At 45.4% G+C, this 18,771-nt stretch overlaps 1 protein-coding gene across 3 annotated transcripts; it reads left to right on the forward strand.

Annotated features, from left to right (window-relative positions):
* Positions 1-571: 571 nt before the first annotated feature.
* Positions 572-18,272, forward strand: C5H14orf93 (chromosome 5 C14orf93 homolog). Of its 3 annotated transcripts, none has more exons than XM_058540959.1 (7): positions 572-2,941; positions 7,738-9,487; positions 11,570-11,884; positions 15,308-15,369; positions 15,605-15,708; positions 16,678-16,790; positions 17,068-18,272. In XM_058540959.1, the coding sequence occupies exons 2-7, from the start codon at positions 8,888-8,890 to the stop codon at positions 17,485-17,487; spliced, it is 1,614 nt and encodes a 537-aa protein (XP_058396942.1). In that variant the 5' UTR covers positions 572-2,941; positions 7,738-8,887; the 3' UTR covers positions 17,488-18,272. The 3 variants fall into 3 exon arrangements, with proteins under 3 accessions (XP_058396942.1, XP_058396943.1, XP_058396944.1); XM_058540960.1 differs by having other exon boundaries at positions 580-602; positions 8,439-9,487; XM_058540961.1 differs by lacking the exon at positions 572-2,941 and having other exon boundaries at positions 8,909-8,957; positions 9,170-9,487.
* Positions 18,273-18,771: the final 499 nt, after the last annotated feature.

Consider the following 18,771-nt stretch of genomic DNA (forward strand, 5'->3'; position numbering starts at 1 on the left):
AAAACTGGGGACTCAGGCTGAGCAAAAACAACGCCAAAGTGTAGGACTACTTTGTCTTTCACCTGAAGGATGTCACGTACTCGTATGAATGTTCATTTAAAGGTGGGGGTGTTAAGCACTAGACGTGACATTCCACCCAGAGACATGCCACCTGGAAATCAGGAGCTCGGGCCCACGCACCAAGTCCTTGATGCCTAATCCCAGTCTAGAATTTTACTGTTAAGCAAGTTTAGCAAATTATCAGGAGCTCGCTCACTGGATTGTTATTATACTGGGGACTGGGGCCTCGTCTCACTGAGAGAAAAAGGATGGGAAAGGGTGAGAAAGTGAAAGGAAGGGGAGAGAGGTGCGGAAGAGGATAGTGCGAGCCGCACCTCTCGGGTCCAGGCGGTACGGGCCCGGGGTCGGGGGTCGGGCGACCCTTAGGGGCCCCCCGGGGCCCGCGCCTCAGGCGCGGCGCGTGTGCTCGCGGGCGGGGCGCCCCGCGGCCGCCGGCGGCCAATCCGGGCCGGCGACCGGGGAGGGGCGGGGCCAGCCGGCTCGGGCTCCGCGAGTCCTTCTTTTTGCACACACACGAATACAAAGAGCCATACGACCTTCGGGTATCCTTTTTCCATTTTTTTTCCCTCCTTAATCTTGTGTGTGCTTTCAAAATTTTTAAAAATAGAGATCTGTGGCAGTGCTGGGGTGAGGAAACTGTTGCTAAGGGGAATTTGCGCTTTCCCCCATTTCTTTTTCTGTCTCTCTTCCTCTTTCTTTTTCCTGGTCAAGGTTTTAAATATACCAAGAAGTTGAGAAGCAGGATGGCCGTGTACAACTGTTTCCAGCCAAATTTATAGAGATTTTTTCTTTTTGCTGTCACATTTTAAGAACTGGTAAATTTTGATGGTCGAGGGATTTGAAAAATTTAGCCGCTTGGGAAGTATAGATTTCTTTTTTTAAGCTGGCTGAAGGGATAATGTAAATTTCTGCCACGGGCAAACGTCGAAGGAAGGGGAGATTTGAGACTCCCTCACAAAGCTTTTGCGTGCGTTTTACACACCCTCCCCCAGAACCAAAACCAAGTGGCTTGAATGTGGCAATTATCCAAGGCCAGTAGGTTTAAAATATTTGGCTATTATAATGGAGACACTCATTTCCCTGGGGAGTGGGGGCAAAGCCCTTCTTACAGTGTGTCTTACACACATTTTCATGAGGACATTGTGTGTGTGTGTTTCTCAAAGCAAATTATTTTGTAAAGATTTATCTTGGGGTTTTGTGCTTTGTATATATGTACAGTATGTGTGTATGTGTCATTGCAGATGTTGTTTTCAAAAATGATTACCTTTGGTTTTATGTGTGCAAAGTAGCCCCTAGGATGTAAGTTTTTTTCTGTTGTGTTCCCAAATGTGATCCAAACAGGATTTTGTATGCAAATTACAGTTTAGAAGAAATCCTATGCTTAGCATACTTAGGCACTTTCATTCTATGTGCATTTACTGTATTTTTTTTGCTCCTCTTCTAAAGTATCAGATTAGTGAATAATTAAATAATTGCCAAGGAGTATACAGTCCATGTGGTAAATGAGGGTAGACAATTTATTGAATCTGTGATTCAAAGCCTTCTTTAGTGACTGTTTTGCCTAAGTGGTTTTGCTTTTTATTGTCTCACGTTCTTAAATGTACAACTGTGTATATTTTGGCCTTTATGTGTGGTTTGGTTGGTGTGTTCAGAAGGGAAATTCTCTCTTGGCTTTTTGACAGAATGGCCGTTTATAGGTTGGGATTTGTTTGAAAAGCTCCACAGCTGGCAAAATATCAGGAAATAATCTAGTCAAGTCCAATTCTCAAAACTGTTCACGGTGGTGGTGATGGGGGAGGGGCCCAGAGGAGGCAACGGCAAATAATACACAGGAGGGATAGAAATGCATTTTGGTTATCATGTTGCATTTTTGGAATGAAAAGCCTCTCCATGTCTAAGAGTCACAGAGAAAAGCGTATGAATTAAAGAATAGGCTGAGAGCAGAGCCTCCGTTATATGAGCCGTATTCTCACTTCATTCCGTTACAGAACCACTGTCTCCATTAAGAGTCACACAGAAAATATGTATATTCAAATCTATCTTCGCAGATTGGAGTGAAAGCATAGGAGGGATATGGGTGATGAGGGAGAAACTGGAATGTCACAAGAGAAGTAGCAACCAGGAGATAAAAGATCTACTGTAGAGTTCAAATTTCAGTGCAACACACCTCTGTATGATAATAATACACTTCCATCCCTGGCTAGCGGCCTACGCAGTCTGAAGCAGCATTTAGAACACTAAACAATGGCGATAAAACTACTGGTACAGGTCTTGAAATTATTTATAATGCAAGTGGCCCTGTGTGGGCTCTCTGGGGTCTCACCTGTACTGAGTGTATTTTATTCCCTAGCAATGCAAGTTAGGTCAGTGTTTAATAACACTGTCTCAAATGTGGATCATTCCACAAGTTTAGACCTGTGTATCTATGAAATCCAGTCTGATTCCAGTGAACTTTGTGATGGTGGCAATGCTGGTCATTTTTAATGGAGTTTTGCCCTTTCTAATTCTTTTCCGCATCACTGCAGGTCATCACGTGTACTTTTTAACTTCTCAGAAAAGGGAGAGCTCCTCCTAGAGCGGTACGCAGCCCACGTCCCGACTTCTGGACTCTCTGATTTTTTCTAGGAACCTAGCCCCATATCCAATGTCCTTGCTTTGAGTTTCTTTCTTCGTAAGAAAGAGAATTCCTCCCACGAATATATCGTTGGCTTGGCCTTCTTATCAAAGCAGAGCAAAGCTGAACTTGGTTGATTTTGCTCGGGAATCCGCGGGGCCCCTAGAGATGAGAACTCTGAACTAAGGAGAACTGCCATTTTGCTGGTGATATCTGAAAGATCTGTGACCAGGGCCGACAAGAACTAAAAGCCTCCCACCACCAAACGTAAGAAACCGATTTGTGGCCACTGTACATATAATCAGGTACACGCAGCTTTGTGAGCAGCAGAGAACAAAAGCGAGTAAACAAAATAAAAAAAGCAAGCTAAAGATGGCGCCTGACGGCCCTGAAAAAGCCTCGCAATCGTGTCCCTCCCTGAAGAGGCCCCTCCCCTCCCTGGCTCGTTGAGTGACTGTGGATTGTAGCCAATAGCGTCCCTGGTCCTGTTCCCCCCGTAGTGTAACTGCCAATCACCGGGAGCGAGAGGATAAGAGGGGCGGTGCCTCCCCACGTGCGCGCGCTGGCCGAGTACACGGGCCGGCTCCGGCGTCACTTTCGGTTACCCGGGCGCTTGTTTGGGCGCCGCTGAGTCAGCTGGCGCGGCGGCGCGGGGCACACGCGGTGGAACACCGGTAGGGCTGCCAAAGCGGGACCGCCGCGGGGACTCCTGTGCCGCCCTAAGCCCAAGTGCTCAGAGCTTTCGTGGCCACGTAGCCTACCCAGCGAGATCCTCGACCGCGCCTCTGGCCACTTGGCTGTCTGCCGCCCTCTCGGGAACACCCCTTTCCCGGGATCCCCAGGACGCGCTCTACCGTTGAGTTCCGTGGCTGGTCGCCGTGTGCCTTGCGGCCTCGAGGGCAGCACGCGAGCCCTGCTTCCCCGCGTCGCTGCGGTCCCCCTGCCTGTGGCTCAGTCACTGTTTTCTTCGGAAATGGTCTTGCTGTCCCTGGTGCCCACCTTGTCATCTTTGACCAATATTTAATCAACTAACATTTACGGAGGGCTTGCGATGCACATGATACAGCTTTAGGAGCTGGTTTTTCATTTTTCAGTTTCTCCAGAAATGCAGGAATTTCTTTACGTGAGGCACGTTTATATGAAAACCTTAAACCGAAATTTTAATCTTCTCAAGTTGCATTTTAGCAACTGTAAATAAAAAAGACTGCTACACTTAAGTTAAAAACTCTTGTACCACTGTACAAATATACTTGGAATTTTCAGATCACACGCCCTTTGGGTACATCCCTCTTTTTTACCCCTAAAAATTAGGTCTTAGATTTTCTTTGCAGATCATTAGATGGGTCAGTCTTTCAAAATCTAGGAAAATAGTATTTTAAGACGTTTGCTTACCTGCTGTTGTGTGATAAGGAGCTCATTTCTGATAGAAATATGTTTTGAGAGGACCTTCTAACAGGTGAGCCATTTTGCACATTCAAGTGGAGGAGAAGGGCTGACCAGTACGGCAAGAGCTTGAAGTGGCCATTTTCCTTTTTTTTATTTCTTAAAATGGAGATTATGGTATGAATTGCTGTGCTTTCAGTAATCACATTTGAGGAAGTCCATTGCTAGCACGACCCTGAATGAGTCAAGGGCCCATTATAAAAACATATATCATCTGAGTGATACCATATCATACACATCTATTAAACAGTGAGAGAACTTTTATTTTTCATAGTTTGGAGGTGAACTCAGTCATGCAGAAAATGCAAACTTGGAAAAAGCAAGCAAGGGAGCTGCCAAGAGTATGATATATTTAGTTCTACCAAAAATACATGTGACTTGGGAGGAAAGGGATAGTTAAGAGTATGGACAGTCTCACCCTGAACTGTCTAAAAAAGATGAGTTTTCTTTTTTTTTAGCTAAATATTTATGAATAAAATATCAAAATTATTGAAAAGTACATTTTTCTAGGCTCCTTTCACATGTATTAAAATTAGACCAATACAGGGCTGGCCCCGTGGCTTAGCGGTTGAGTGCGCGCGCTCGGCTGCTGGCGGCCCGGGTTCGGATCCCGGGTGCGCACCAACACACCGCTTCTCCTGCCATGCTGAGGCCACGTCCCACATACAGCAACTAGAAGGATGTGCAGCTATGACATACAACTATCTACTGGGGCTTTGGGGGAATAAAAATAAATAAATAAAATTATAAAAAAAAAATAAAAATAAAAAAATAAAAATAAAATTAGACCAATACAGAAATGAACCCCAAACACATATATTTTATGCAAACAAAACTTAGGTTTGACAGATGCTGTCATTTTGTGTTGGCAACTCATCACAAGATTGAAGATCTTTTCCTTAACACTCAATTCTGAAAGCTGATAGCATTTTGCAAAAGCCATATGTATTCTATGGTGGTCAATCTTAGTTTATTCCTATTTTTTCTTTTGTGAACAAAAATATGAACTCTTGGTTTTAAAATAAATTAGCAATCTGAAATTGCAAAAGTTGACAGTATTAATGTTTAATAATAATGGCACAGACACTGCCTGGATAATTTACTACAGTTAACCATTATTTTGCCAAACATTCCATGGGTTATTGAATTAAACAGTTATACAGTTTGAAAAGTAAAATAAAAATATCAGAATAAAGTTTAGGTATGTTAATAATGTTGGCAGGGTTAAATGGGCTTGAGAACCTTAAGCTAGTGATGGAACAAAACAAGAAGAATTATGTCAGGTCTGGAGTGTTTGAAAAGAACTTAACAGGTTGTAACAACAGATAATGCAGCAGTGCCTATAATAAAGTTCTATTATCAATTTGAATTATTTATACTGAGGAAAATCTGTCTCCAAAGTAAAGAGAATGTCTCTCTAGTATACAACTTTGTCTTCGTTGATCCACCTCAACATCTTTCAAGGAGTTTATTATAATGTGAAATATTCCTTTATTACCTGCTGAACCGTTTCTGTCTTTGTCCTTATATTTCAGTGTCTTAGAGTTTACGTGGAAGACTATAGCAGGAGGCAGGGAAATTAAGTCAGTAATAATGTCCATAGAAACAAAAAAAGTTATTTGAATGCCCATTGTGCTACAATGCACTATACCAGGTTTCTATAGACAGGTTAATTCAAGAAAACACCTATTTGTTGCCCTGAATGTGACATTCTAAAATGGACCATAGTATGGTAATACACAAAGTAGGAAAGTAACAAGAAATTGAGGAACAAAATGAACTCACAATAGGAAAATACATTTAGCATTAAAAACTAGCAGAATTGAATGTCATCCTTAGTTTAAAGCCAGGTCATGATAGTAAGTAAATTGCAAATACTGTGTTTTCTGGATTACTTTTCTCATTTGCATCACAGAAGGTTTTGTATCTATAAATGCATCCTTGTAGACTTGAATTTGTTTCTGAGAAATTTGATGTGAAATTTAGGGGGAAAATCCCCCAAATTCCATTTCAAGCCATTGCATTTTTTTCAAGATTAGGAAATCAGGATGGATGTCCAGGGTGGGAACACAAAAGGTTTCAGGAATAATCATAATATCATCCAGCTGCCGTTTGTGGGACACTGACCATGTGCCAGCACTCTGTAGGTGCCTTCTATATGTTATGTATAATCTTCACAAAAACACTCAAAGTGGGCCGAGATGAGAACACTGGGGCTCAGATAAGTCAATAATTTGCCCAAGTTCACATAGCTCTTTTTTTTTTTTTTTAAAGATTTTATTTATTTATTTTTTCCTCCAAAGTCCCAGTAGATAGTTGTCTGTCATAGCTGCACATCCTTCCAGTTGCTGTATGTGGGACACGGCCTCAGCATGGCCGGAGGAACGGTGTGTCGGTGCGCGCCCGGGATCCGAACCCGGGCTGCTGGCAGCAGAGCGCGCGCACCCAACCGCTAAGCCACCGGGCCGGCCCCCAAGTTCACATAGCTCTTAAGTGGTGCAGCAGGATGAGAATACCACCACCGCCCCCCCCCCCCCCGCCCACCTCTTTTAAAATTCCAGTTTAGTGCTGTTTTGGAAAGATGACCTAGGAAAGACCATTCAAGGGGGAAGGAAGGGCCCCGGGAGATAAAGGCCTCTTGTAAGAAAGAGTAAATGTGTGCGGCAAGAGTGTAGCAGTCATGAATTTGGTACCAGAAAGGGTACCCACTCAGTGTCCCTACCTGATGCATCTTAATTTCTGATTTTACAAATACTGAACCCAACTAGTCAGCATTCTTACTAGTTAAGCTTCTCCATAACTTAGAATCCTTTTTCTCATGACATCCATGTTTCAGAATAAACTCCTTGCAAGATGTTGGTTAAAAAAAAAAAATTAAAAACCCTGCGGGAGCAGGGTAAGCCCTTATTTAGGAACGAAAAGGATATATAAATGCTTCATCCATAAATTGACATAGGAATCCCTCAGTGCTCTCCTTTAACCTTTAGTTTTAATTTGGCTTTAACCTTTAGTTTTAGGTTCAGCTGTGCCTTCCAGTGACTCTAATGACAGAGAAGCTGTAAATGGATTTGAGTTAAGTTCTTGCAAGAAGTAAATGTCTGGCACAGAAAAGCGTTTCTTCGATATAAAAGGTAGAAAGAGCAAATTAAAGACTATTCTTTAATAACGAAATGTAATTAAAATGCATTGTCAGATTTACATTTTAGTACCTCAGAGGCATTGATATTGCCTGTTTCTGAAATGAGATTGCTGATTCAAAAAAAAATCCCCAAATCTCAATACACAGAAAATTCTCCTAACCTCCTCCTCTCCTTTTAATTGTGATGTTATGATATAATTTACAGGGTAAGATAGAAATGTATCTCCTGAGGAAATTATAAACATACTTAAGATTGTGTCACTTAGGGAGCTTTAGGCAGAAGGATTATTTTTTCTATAATCAAGTATCTTTAGAAAATGACAATATGAAGTTCCTTGGAGTGTTCTCAGTGGTACAAACCCTCCCATGCCTTTTTTTTTTCCTTTTCTTTTCTCCTGGAGTAGTTTAGTTGCTTAACTACAATGATTCAAAAGAGAGGCAGTTTGGTTTATCATTGATATTCTGGTTTCTCCTTTTATAGGGGCTGGTCATGTGGACAAAGCGGCAGCACTTAGCTGTTGAGCTCTGCTCCTCCCTTAAGGAGCATGAAAAGTGGAGACAAGGGGCCCCAGAGGTGATTTCTCTTGGCTTCCTACTGGCTGGAGGATTCAGAACAGCTAGTTTGTTTTGCAGAGGCTGGAGTCCCAGGTGTACAATTGTGACAGCAAGGGGGCTGTGCAGCCCCGGGTCACGGCAGCTCACCTCTCTGATCCAGCTTTTCCTTTCATTTCCCTACCCCATCCCCAAAGCATTAATGATAGAATAGTGTGGGGTTGGTGACACGTTGAGGGCTGCCGTGATCAGTGTATTCCTTATTTAGGAGTCTTAACTCTGAATGCATCTGTATGAAAATTATAGAGAGGGTAGAATCATTATTCTTTATGTCAACAAAAAGTGGTATCAGTTCAAAAAAATAAACACTAGATTAAAAGTAGCAATAACTGAATTCCTCTGTCTTCTGACCTTGAAAAAGATCTGTAACTTCTCTGCATGTCTCTTCTCTGGACCTGGGGTAATATGTGTTTCCTAGAGCTGTCGTGTGGATGAGAGAACCCACGTGAAGTATTCTGAACTCCTTAAGGAATGATGTCAAAGCAATAAAATGCAATAATGTTATTATAGCAAAGATAGTGAGGAGGAGAAGACAGATCTGCATTTTCTTCCTTAATCTAATCTTTCCAGATGCTGGTGGGTCCTTCTGAGTCTCCTCTCTGTTCCTTAGGTTGGAGTGGTGGGGGTTCCATGCGCGGGTGCAGGAAGAATGCCTTCCACACTCTGAAACCTCGTTCGTCAGGAAGGCCCTTGTAGGCACTACCCTTTCGGTAAGGGGTGAGCGTGACACCCAGTGCTGTGCTAGGGGCGCACAGGATCTGCAGAGAGAAGAAGGCATCTCTCCTCTGCAGGCCGAGGACAGGCAGCCATGTGCTGTGTGCTCCCTCACGGCTTGCCTACTCCTTCTTCACAGAACCCACCGCCTGGTGCCCAGGCTCCTCTGATCACCCTCCATGAGAAAGGAAAGTGAATCTAGAGAGGCCAGTGCTTCCTACCAAGCCCGTGAAGTCCAGTTGACTGGGGACACCTTTTGGAGCAGTCCAGCAGTGTGAGCGTGGTTGTTCCGGCTTCCGCCCGCCATGTCCTTCAGTGCCACCATTCTCTTCTCCCCTCCCAGTGGTAGCGAGGCCAGATGCTGCTGCTGTGCCTGTAAGAGCGAGACTAGTGGGGGCAGCACGGGCTCCCAGGGCGGGAATCCTCCTCCCAGCACTCCTATCACAGTGACCGGACATGGCCTGGCAGTTCAGAGTTCAGAGCAGCTCCTGCATATCATCTACCAGCGGGTGGATAAGGCCGTGGGTCTGGCTGAGGCTGCTCTGGGTCTTGCCAGGGCCAACAATGAATTGTTAAAACGTCTCCAGGAGGAAGTGGGTGAGCTGAGGCAAGGGAAAGTACCCACCCCTGAGGAAGATGGGGAAAGCCGGGCACATAGTTCCCCACCTGAGCAGCCTGGACCCCTCAAGGAGAGTCCCGGGGAATCCTGCAAGGCTGTGTCTGCCGTGGAAGAGGAGTGTGACAGCGTGGGCAGCGGCGTGCAGGTGGTGATTGAGGAGCTGCGGCAGCTGGGAGCCGCCTCGGCTGTGGGGCCTGGGCCTTTGGGCTTCCCAGCTGCTCAGAGAGACATGCGGCTCCCGGGATGCCCCCTGGCTGCCAGCGAGGGAGCCCCGATGCTCAATTCCGTGAGTATGGCCACAGAGCAGGGCACGAGCGTTGTTGCTCCTCAGGGCTTTTCCTGGCCTTTCTCTCTTTTTTCTTTCTCTATTTTCTTTCCATCCTTAAACCTTTCTTTGCGTTGTATTTGTGATAACACAGAACAGTACCAAATTTCCTTTGCCTTCAGCAAAAGGGTAGTCAGCACTCCTGTTTTCTTCCTGAACCCTAGCCTCTTTAGCAGGAGGTCATTTCTGGTGTGTGTGGTGATGGGGGTGCCCTTCCCTCCCTCGGTGGCTCTGTGTGGCACCTTCTCCTCCACAGCTGTCTCGGCTGCTCCACGGGCTCTGCCTCTCCTGGCGAGAATGCCTGCTGTGCACAGACGGCTCATTCATATTTTATCAGGGGCCCTCTGCTTGCCAAGAGGAATTCAGTACAGAGAGAGATCGGAGTGTAGAGGGGAGAGAGGCAGAGGTGGAGAGAGAGATGGAGAGAAGGGAGAGGACAGAGATAATAGAAGACAGGTGTATGGAGGGAACGAGGCAAGTGGAAACTAAGGGTGAGGAAGGAGAAAAAGCAAGGAGCCTAGAAGAAAGATGAATTTAAACGGAAAGAATTGATGTGAGAATGAGACTATGAGGTAAGGTGAGAGGGAGGTAGAGGAAAGGAAATAAAATGAGGAAAAGAAATGGACATTTGAGAGTTAATAGTAACAGAATAACATGTCGGGAAAAAGAGGGAAGCAAGTGAGCATATTTTGTGAGCAGGAGAAGACATAGAAGTACATAGTGCTATTTCAGTTTCTTTACTGCTCAGGCCCTATGAGCAGGAAAATCCTGGCTGAGTAGAGTAAAAACTGCAGAGTATCACACATGGAAGTATGAAAAGGAGATGGAGCAACTAGAGGGATCATAGAGATGGGAAAATAGATGTGTTGCCCCTTGAGAGACAGTGGGAGTTCTGTCAACTCTACTCCAGTGCGGTCTTCTTTCACCCTCTCTCTTTCCTGCTTCCCCCATGACAAGGCCCAGACACCCAGTAAAGAGTAGAGGAGCAAAACACATGGGGTAGATGAGAGGGATGAAACTCCTAGCCCATCTGCTGGGTCTGAGAAATGAATGGATACACTCCCCTGTCCCCCTCCAGTGTCACACTGCTCCCCGAAGGCCTAGCCATGTGGGTGATGGCCACTGCTGCTCACCCCAGTCTGTGCCTGGCCAGGGCTCTCAGCGGTTTGGGGCCGCAGGAGGAGGAACTGGGAAGGTGGGAGGAGGCAGGGGGGTACCAGGCCAGGCAGTGCCCTGAGCTGTGGTTCTTTCAGGCAGGGAAGGCTTCCAAGCCGACAGGATGGAATTAGATTTCACAGCGCAGAAAGCAGCTCACAGGTCTATAAATCTCAGTCTCCTCCCCCGCTTCTTTCTGTGTTTTTTTTCCCCCCACTTTCACTGTTTTGTTTTCCTGGCTGCAGAAATCCCCCCTCCTTTCTTCTTCCCTCTCTCTCCCTCCCTCCTTCCTTTCCCTGCCCTGTATGTCCTTGAGTGAGGGCACAGGCAGGCAAGTAGATGTCAAGGCAGTGACAGTCGGATGTGGCCAGGACAGGATCAAGGTGAGGGCACCGACTGGCCCTGCAAAGGGAATGGGGGGTGGGGAAGCCAGCCTCTCTAGAGATTTCTGACTTTCTCTCTCCCTCCTTTGCTCCCATTTTCCTCCTATTTCTCCTCTTTATCGTTGTTATTTTATTTTCTTGCTCCTTCTCTTGCTTCGTTTTCCTTTCTTGCCATCACTTCCTCCCCAGATCCCTTTTAGACAAAACAGTTACCTGGCTGCAGTTCTTATACCCAAGAGCAAATCATAAATGGCTCCTCACAAATAGAGCGTCAGAAACATGCCTTGTCCTTGTAATCATGGTAACGACCCAACGTCGCAGGAAATATTTGCCCAGCACTCCCATGCAAGTCCCAGAGAAACAAGCCATTGACCATTAACAACTGTGCTAGATTCCCCCTGCTTTCCACCCTCTGTTCATTCACTATCCTTGGCCAGAGAATGATGGTTGACCGGGTTCCCCTAAGCCTGGATGGCTAATAGGCTATTCTGTTTTATGTTCATAGCTGGTGGATGATTATGTGGCCTCTGAGGGTGCAGTACAGCGGGTGCTGGTCCCTGCCTATGCCAAGCAGCTCTCACCAGCCACACAACTGGCTATCCAGCGGGCAACCTCAGAGACAGGGCCAGAAAATGGAACCAAGCTGCCACCACCCCGCCCCGAGGACATGCTCAGTGCTGCTGCTGCGCTGGACTTGGAAGAGTCAGGCCCGGGGGGACCTGGGGAGCTGAGACACTCTCTAGGGTTTACTGCTTCCCCGTGCAGGACCAGAGGGAGTGGGCAGAAGAACTCCAGGCGCAAGCGGGATCTGGTCCTCTCTGTGAGTGAGCTCAATTTCTATAAATTTTTCTTCATTCTGGAGAGATAAGTGAAGAGTGATGTGTAGGTTGATGTTAAAAATTCCCATATTGAATGAATGGTAATCTGAATCCTACTGGAGTGGGAGGGACAAGAAGGAGACAGGTTATTAACTCACCCTAGGGATAGGCAGTTCCCCCGCTCTCCGTGGAACTTTGTTTAGGCTTTTCCAGGTAGATCAATATCTTCTATTTAAAGAGAGGGGAATTATATCACATCTCCCAGTGATCTAATAATCATGATGGCAAGATCTTTAAGGGGTTGAGCAGATTGACCACCGAAAGGTGGCACTGGAAATTGCCTGCAGATTTCCAGTGTTCAGGGTAAGTGGCAAGGGGCCACCTGGGCAGAAAGGCCAAGGTGTCCTGAGGTGGTCCCAAACCCCAAAGATGCAGAGGGCCATTAGACACTCAGCTCAGTTACAGAGGTTTGGAGATTCTAGTGATTCTAAGAGCTCTTGGCAGGGAAGGTTACTGGCCTAAACCAGTTCTGCCTGAAACCTTGGAGTGGCTTGGAGCCCTAGGAACATCGCTAAACATCCTACATGTATAGGACAGCCCCTCACAGTTATCCGGCCTAAAATGTCAATAGTGCCGAGGTTGAGAAACCCTGTTCTAGGGTGACCACAGTCCTTTGGATCAGCTCTGTGCCCAAAAACATCTTTCTGATGACCATGGGGGATGTTCTTTAGCCATACAATGTTCATATTGACCAATGGGTTTCCATTCTCTGGATAATGGCTGATGAAGTAACTTGCGAGTTCTGGTTAAGAGTGGAGGGCACCCCTCACATCCAACCAAAATCTTTTATAGTATATAGCCTATTTCTGCTTGTTACAGTCTTAGTAAAGATTGAAGACAGCTGATTACCACTTATACCTCCTTTATTTATATTACTTCTTGCTTCCTTTTCCTTTTGTAAGGGATCTTGCTCTTACTCTCCCTTTCATTTGATTTGTTTTTACACTGAAGGATTCTTTTTTTCCCTGGGAAGGAAGACAGCATTCATAATCAGTATCAACTGGTTTGTAACCTTCATTTCAAATATCGGTTATGTTCAGGGACATCTCACTTATCAGGAACAGGGAATGGGTTTAGTTTCTCTGTCATGGATTTCTGGCCCAGGAGGGCCACTCTGTCTGCCAGTGATAGAAATGGAGGTATACTCCTAGAAATGCATTTCAAGGGATTTCCCAAAATTTCATTGTTTTTAAATCATGAATAAATATGTGATAATTATAATTTGTATAAAATCAGGATTTTCGATCACTTCCATTCCTTTCCTGCCTGTTGCCTCCAGCAAGAGGTCTAGTGTTGAGGTTTGGCTTCTTTCTCCCCTTGGAGAGCTCTGTGGAACTGGGACCTTCTGGGAGGAGAGTATGCTCACTCATCATGCTTTCCATTATAGTACTTGAAAAGGATCTGGAGGACCAGTCAGGGAATTTTGCTGCTCATCATAGAGGAAGGTTTAAAATGTTCTTGTGCCAAACTGTGGGGCTTAGAGGGAGAGGGGTAGTTGCAGATCTTCACTATTCCAACCTTTATCTCTGGGAAGGAATCAGAGAGGCATCTCTCCAATCTGATGAGGCTGCTGTGGATTGCTGCTAGTCCGAAAGGACCAAACCAGAACTCTTAATTCCTTGGAATGCTGCAGATTCCAGCTACCCGTTGGGGAAATGTATTTATTTTTAGCTCACACAGGAGGTAGGTGAGCCAGCAGCCCTTGTAGTCTTAACACTTATTTTTGTCTAGAGTATTTTCCCTTTCCACTTCAAGCCTGGTTTGATTTTTATCAGCTAATCTCTTCCGAGCCACTTGAATCAGAAGCTTTGCAACTCCCTCATTTTTTCTCTTTTTTTGCAACTCTTTCAAATTCCTTCTGAAGCATTCACCTATCCCTTGTGATTCCTTAAATTTGGACTTCTAAGCAGTAAAATAACTATATCAAATATGAAGCTAGTGTAATAACAGTCCTTTTTATAGAGTGGAGACCCTAGCCATAAAGAGTTGACAGTACTTTCCTAAGTTGCTATGGTCAATCAACCATAGAGGTACAGGGTAAATTGGGCATTTCTGAATATGAAGCAGAAGTCCTGAGATGAGGATATGAGTCCATCGATTTGGGTAACTTCCATTGACTGAGGGAACTTGGGATGAAAATATAATCAGAAACAACAAAACTAAATATAATAGGAAGAAATATAAAATCCTGTATTAAAGTTCAAAAAAAAAAAAAAACCAATTGAGGAATGGTGGAGATAGTAATCCATGTGAAAAATGGACTTGAGTTGACTACAAGCTCACTATGAATGAAGCCTGTGACACTGTGAGTAGGGATGGTGTTGCTAAGAAAGGTAACACCATCTTGAGTTTCATTCCTGGAAGTGTAGAGTTCCACTCAGGGAACTAATGCTCCCTTTGGCCAGACCTCAACTGATGAGTTAGATTCGGTTCCAGGTGCCACGTTGTAAGAGGGATACTGGCAAACCAAAGAGCCTCACAGTTTCATGAGCAGTCTGCCTGGAAACTATGTCATGAAGAATGGTGGAAGGACTTGGGTGTTTAGACCAAATAAGAGAAGACTTGGGGAGTACATGAAAGCTCTTTTCAAATATTTCAGGTGCTATTATGGGCAAAACTGGGGTCAGATTTTGGAGCATCTAAGGCAAAACTTTTTAACAATTAGAGATGATCAACAGTAGACTAAGCTGACTCAAAAACTAGTGAGAACCCATCGTTAAAGGTGTAGAAGGAAAGCTGAAAGACAGCCTGTTTAATGATATGAAAGGGAGACTGGGTGATAGTCTCCAAGGCCCTTTCCATTTCACATCTCTGTTATTTTAGGTTTGTGTTTTTCAGACCATAGTGTGAGTACCCCTGGGATTTGTGGTAATGTGCAAATGGATGTACCTGGGGCATTTTCCTGGGTCATCAATTTTACTAGATTTCGGGAGACATTTTTATATTAAAAGAAATACAGATATACTGTGAAGAAAATTTTAAAATTCACAAGAGTATGGTGCTTCAAAAAATGTCTACTTGCAGTAGCCCTATGCATATTCGCTCTCTCCTTGCTATTAGGAGTTTGTTTGGAAATGTTTGAGACTCTGCTCTAGTGATCATATTCCTCAGGAGCAGAAGTAAGACCAAGGATGCTCCTGGAGTCTTCACACAAATTAAATGAAAAGGGAAAAGGGGGTTGGGGGGGCATGAGAATTACTAACTTGGATAGGCTCTCTGGCTAAGAAAGGGCATCAACAGAAATGGTACCCAGACTACGGGAAGGATTCGGACAGAGAGCACCATAGATACAATGCCTAGGGACCAGAGGAGGGTTTCATCATATCCACTCCTGGCTTGATTCTGTGTTTGTTTTTTTCCCCTAGAAATTGGTCCACAATGTGCATAACCACATCACCAATGACAAGAGATTCAATGGGTCTGAAAGGTATGATCCTCTTGAGGGAAAAGAATCACAAGGCACTTGGCCAAGGAGAGGGAAGTAGAGGGGGCTGCTCCAATATAACAATGAGGCGAAGGCTTTGATCACACCGTTGCCCCCTGTGGCCTGTCTTAGGCCATGGAGGAATTTACCACAAAGCTGATTAGTGCTGGGAATCTCTGTTTGTCGTCTAGCCTTTAAAATGCTGACTGCCTTCTTCACTCTCTTCTCGTTGTGGCAGCATCAAGTCCTCTTGGAATATTTCAGTAGTGAAGTTCCTTCTGGAAAAGCTCAAGCAGGAGCTGGTGACCAGTCCCCACAATTACACTGATAAGGAGCTGAAAGGTGAGAAAAACTGAGGTCACTCCCATCTCATCCTTTCTCCAGCCCCTGTTCCTGATCAGGGGAGCAAAGGCATAATGGAGATGATTCGGATGGTTTTGAAAATAGTGGACTTAAAAAATTATTTTTAGCTATTCTGCTCATCTACAATATTCACCAGATTGTCTTTAATTGCCTTTTTATTCCCTTACTCAGTCTGAAATGAAAATGGGAGAAGGAAAAGGATAGAACACCATCATGCATGATGTTTCCACAGGCCTGAATCTAGGGTGTGATGACAAGGAGGTCAGAATCCAGGCCTGCCTTTTTGTCCTTAAATATGACATCCTGCGTTCTCTGCTTTTCTTGCTCTTCCGTTCTTTGTCCATAACTAACCCTGAAGCATTAAGAATGCTCCTGCTGGGGGCCGGCCTGGTGGCGTAGCGGTTAAGTTCACGCGCTCCACTTCAGTGGCCTGGGGTTCGCAGGTTTGGATCCTGGGCGCAGACCTACACCCCGCTCATCAAGCCATGCTGTGGGGGCATCCCACACAGAGCAACTAGAAGGATGTACAACTATGACATACAACTACTGGGGCTTTGGGGAGAAAAAAGGAGGAAAATTGGCAACAGATGTTAGCTCAGGGCCAATCTTCCTCAAAAAAAAAAAAGAAGAAGAAAGCTTCTGCTGAGAATGTACTTATAATCTGCTATCAGCAGAGTAGGATGGGGGTAGATTTAATTGGGGGTGGGGAAGGGAGTTAACGAAGCACTGGAGTCTTTTTCTAGTGGGAGATATGGGAGGAGTTAGTGTTGGAGATGGAGGTGGGCAGAGAGCGCTAAATCAGAGGAGTGAATAGATGCTGATAGGTTGCCGAGAAAGCCCACTATCTAAATAGTGATTCTCACTCTCCCACCCAGTAGTGTTTGGGCAGAAAAATGGGCTGAGGACCAGTGCTCTAGAGGTCCCTGCTTTTTGCCTTCTCCCCTTTAGGAGCCTGTGTAGCCTACTTCCTTACTAAGAGGCGTGAGTACCGCAACTCCCTGAACCCCTTTAAAGGCCTGAAGGAAAAAGAGGAGAAGAAACTTCGAAGTCGCAGATACCGGGTAGGTTTCTAGGCCTTTCTTTCGAGATGCTAAACTCTAAACCCTAATAAGCCACAATGGGAATGCCAGAGGACGTGACGTCTGAGAATACGGTTGAGAGCCAAGAATGTAGCCAGATAGAGGAGGAAGACGGTGAGCCAGTTCTAAGATTTGACTTGGGGGCTGGGTTCTCTCAGGCACAGATTTTACACAGCCTTCCTCCCACCCAAGCCCTTTCCCCAAACCTAATGCATAGTTTGTTTCTCTTCCTAATCTCTGTCCTGGGCTCCCACCTTAGCTTTTTGCCAACCGAACCAGCATCATGAGGCATTTTGGACCTGAGGACCAACGCCTGTGGAAGGATGTGACAGAAGAGCTGATGTCAGATGAAGAGGACAGTCTTAATGAGCCAGGTGTCTGGGTGGCCCGGCCTCCCCGTTTCCGGGCCCAGCGCCTCACAGAGCTCTGCTACCACCTGGATGCCAACTCTAAGCATGGCACTAAAGCCAACCGTGTGTATGGGCCTCCCTCAGACCGACTACCTTCGGCTGAGGCCCAGCTCCTTCCACCAGAACTTTATAATCCTAATTTCCAAGAAGAGGAAGATGAGGGAGGTGATGAGAATGGACCTGTCTCCCCATCTTTTGACCAACCGCACAAAACCTGCTGTCCTGACTTGAACTCATTCATTGAAGTCAAGGTGGAAAAGGATGAGTGAAATCTGTAACCAAGAGTAACTCTGGCTTCTGCCACTCCCCATGTCCCAGAAATGGGTGGCCGTGGGGCTTCCTAGAATAACGAGATGTTCTCTGCAGTCTGAGAAGGCAAATCTGCCCCTCTTCTTAACACAGCCCCCACTGGAAGTGGAAGCTGGCAGCTCTAGTGGGATAAAAGGACTTATCTAGAAGGGGGAAAACTCTCCCCATTGTGAATGGCAAGCCAGAAAATGCTTATTCCTAAGCATAAATAGTGCCTCAGAGGAGCCTGAGATAAGAAAAGGAGGAGGATGGGTCTAAGAAACATGAGGCCTTCTTGACATATGCCCCAGTCTTTGAGTTGTGTTTTTTTTTCCTGGTTTCACTCAAAGCTCTGGGGAAGCAGCCCTGGTGGTACCTTCTGTTTCCCAGCGACTGCTGGTCTTGCTCTGCAGTGGAAGGCGCTCAGGACCAGTCTAGGGTAATACTGCCACCTGGTGGGCAGTTTTAGTCATGGGCTTGATTCTTCTGAGCAGAACACGGGCTCCGTCCCTATTTGGGAATTGGGATATAGATATAATAGCTATTGTTTATTGAATTATATAAGGCAGATTTTATTATTCCCGTATTACACATGAGGAAATTAAAGCTTAAAGAGTTGTATGTCTCACCAGCAGCTGCTCTCCCGCTGTGTGACCAAGCAGTCTACAGGGCCTTGTAGCTATTTCTTAGTCCTGTCAGCCAAGCTGTATTTTGAGCTGCATACACGTGCGCACACACACACGTACACAAAATTTGTGCATTTTGAATGGATTGAGAAGTAAAAATGGCTCTCCATTCAGTCTACAACAAATATTGATTGCTTACTAGGTGTCAGGTACTGTGCAAGGTACTATGGTACCTTGTACAGTGTACAAGGTACACTGTTGATCAGGTCAGAGGTTGACTACACTATTGTGTAGTCGGGAAGCCAGGCAAGCCAGGCATTTAAGCAGGCAATGAAATGACTTGTGATAAGGGTCATGCTGGGGGAGCAACGGCAGTATACAGCAAGGGTAGTTAACCTACTCTGGCAGTCTGGAAAGGCTTCTCAGAGAGTGGAGTTCAAACCGATACCTGAAAGAAGGGGAAGAGTTAACCAGAAGGGAAGGGAGGCCAGGAGAGTGTTCCAAACACAGGGAACAGCAAGTACAAAAGTCCAGGGGCAAGAGAGAGCACATACAAGGTGCAATTCTACTGGAGAACAGTTGGAGGAGGGGATGGTGTTGAGAGAAGAGGCTGGAAAGGTAGAAAGACCTTGTAAAATA

Source organism: Diceros bicornis, chromosome 5 (genome assembly GCF_020826845.1).
Source record: "Diceros bicornis minor isolate mBicDic1 chromosome 5, mDicBic1.mat.cur, whole genome shotgun sequence".
Classification (NCBI taxonomy): Eukaryota; Metazoa; Chordata; class Mammalia; order Perissodactyla; family Rhinocerotidae; genus Diceros; species Diceros bicornis.

Excerpts from the sequence above, each read along its gene's own strand:
- C5H14orf93 (XM_058540959.1), top strand. The coding sequence starts at position 8,888 with ATGTCCTTCAGTGCCACCATTCTCTTCTCCCCTCCCAGTGGTAGCGAG. Across the intron at positions 11,885-15,307 it reads AGCGGGATCTGGTCCTCTCT|AAATTGGTCCACAATGTGCA; the intron begins GTGAGTGAGCTC and ends TTTTTCCCCTAG. Across the intron at positions 15,709-16,677 it reads CACTGATAAGGAGCTGAAAG|GAGCCTGTGTAGCCTACTTC; the intron begins GTGAGAAAAACT and ends TCTCCCCTTTAG.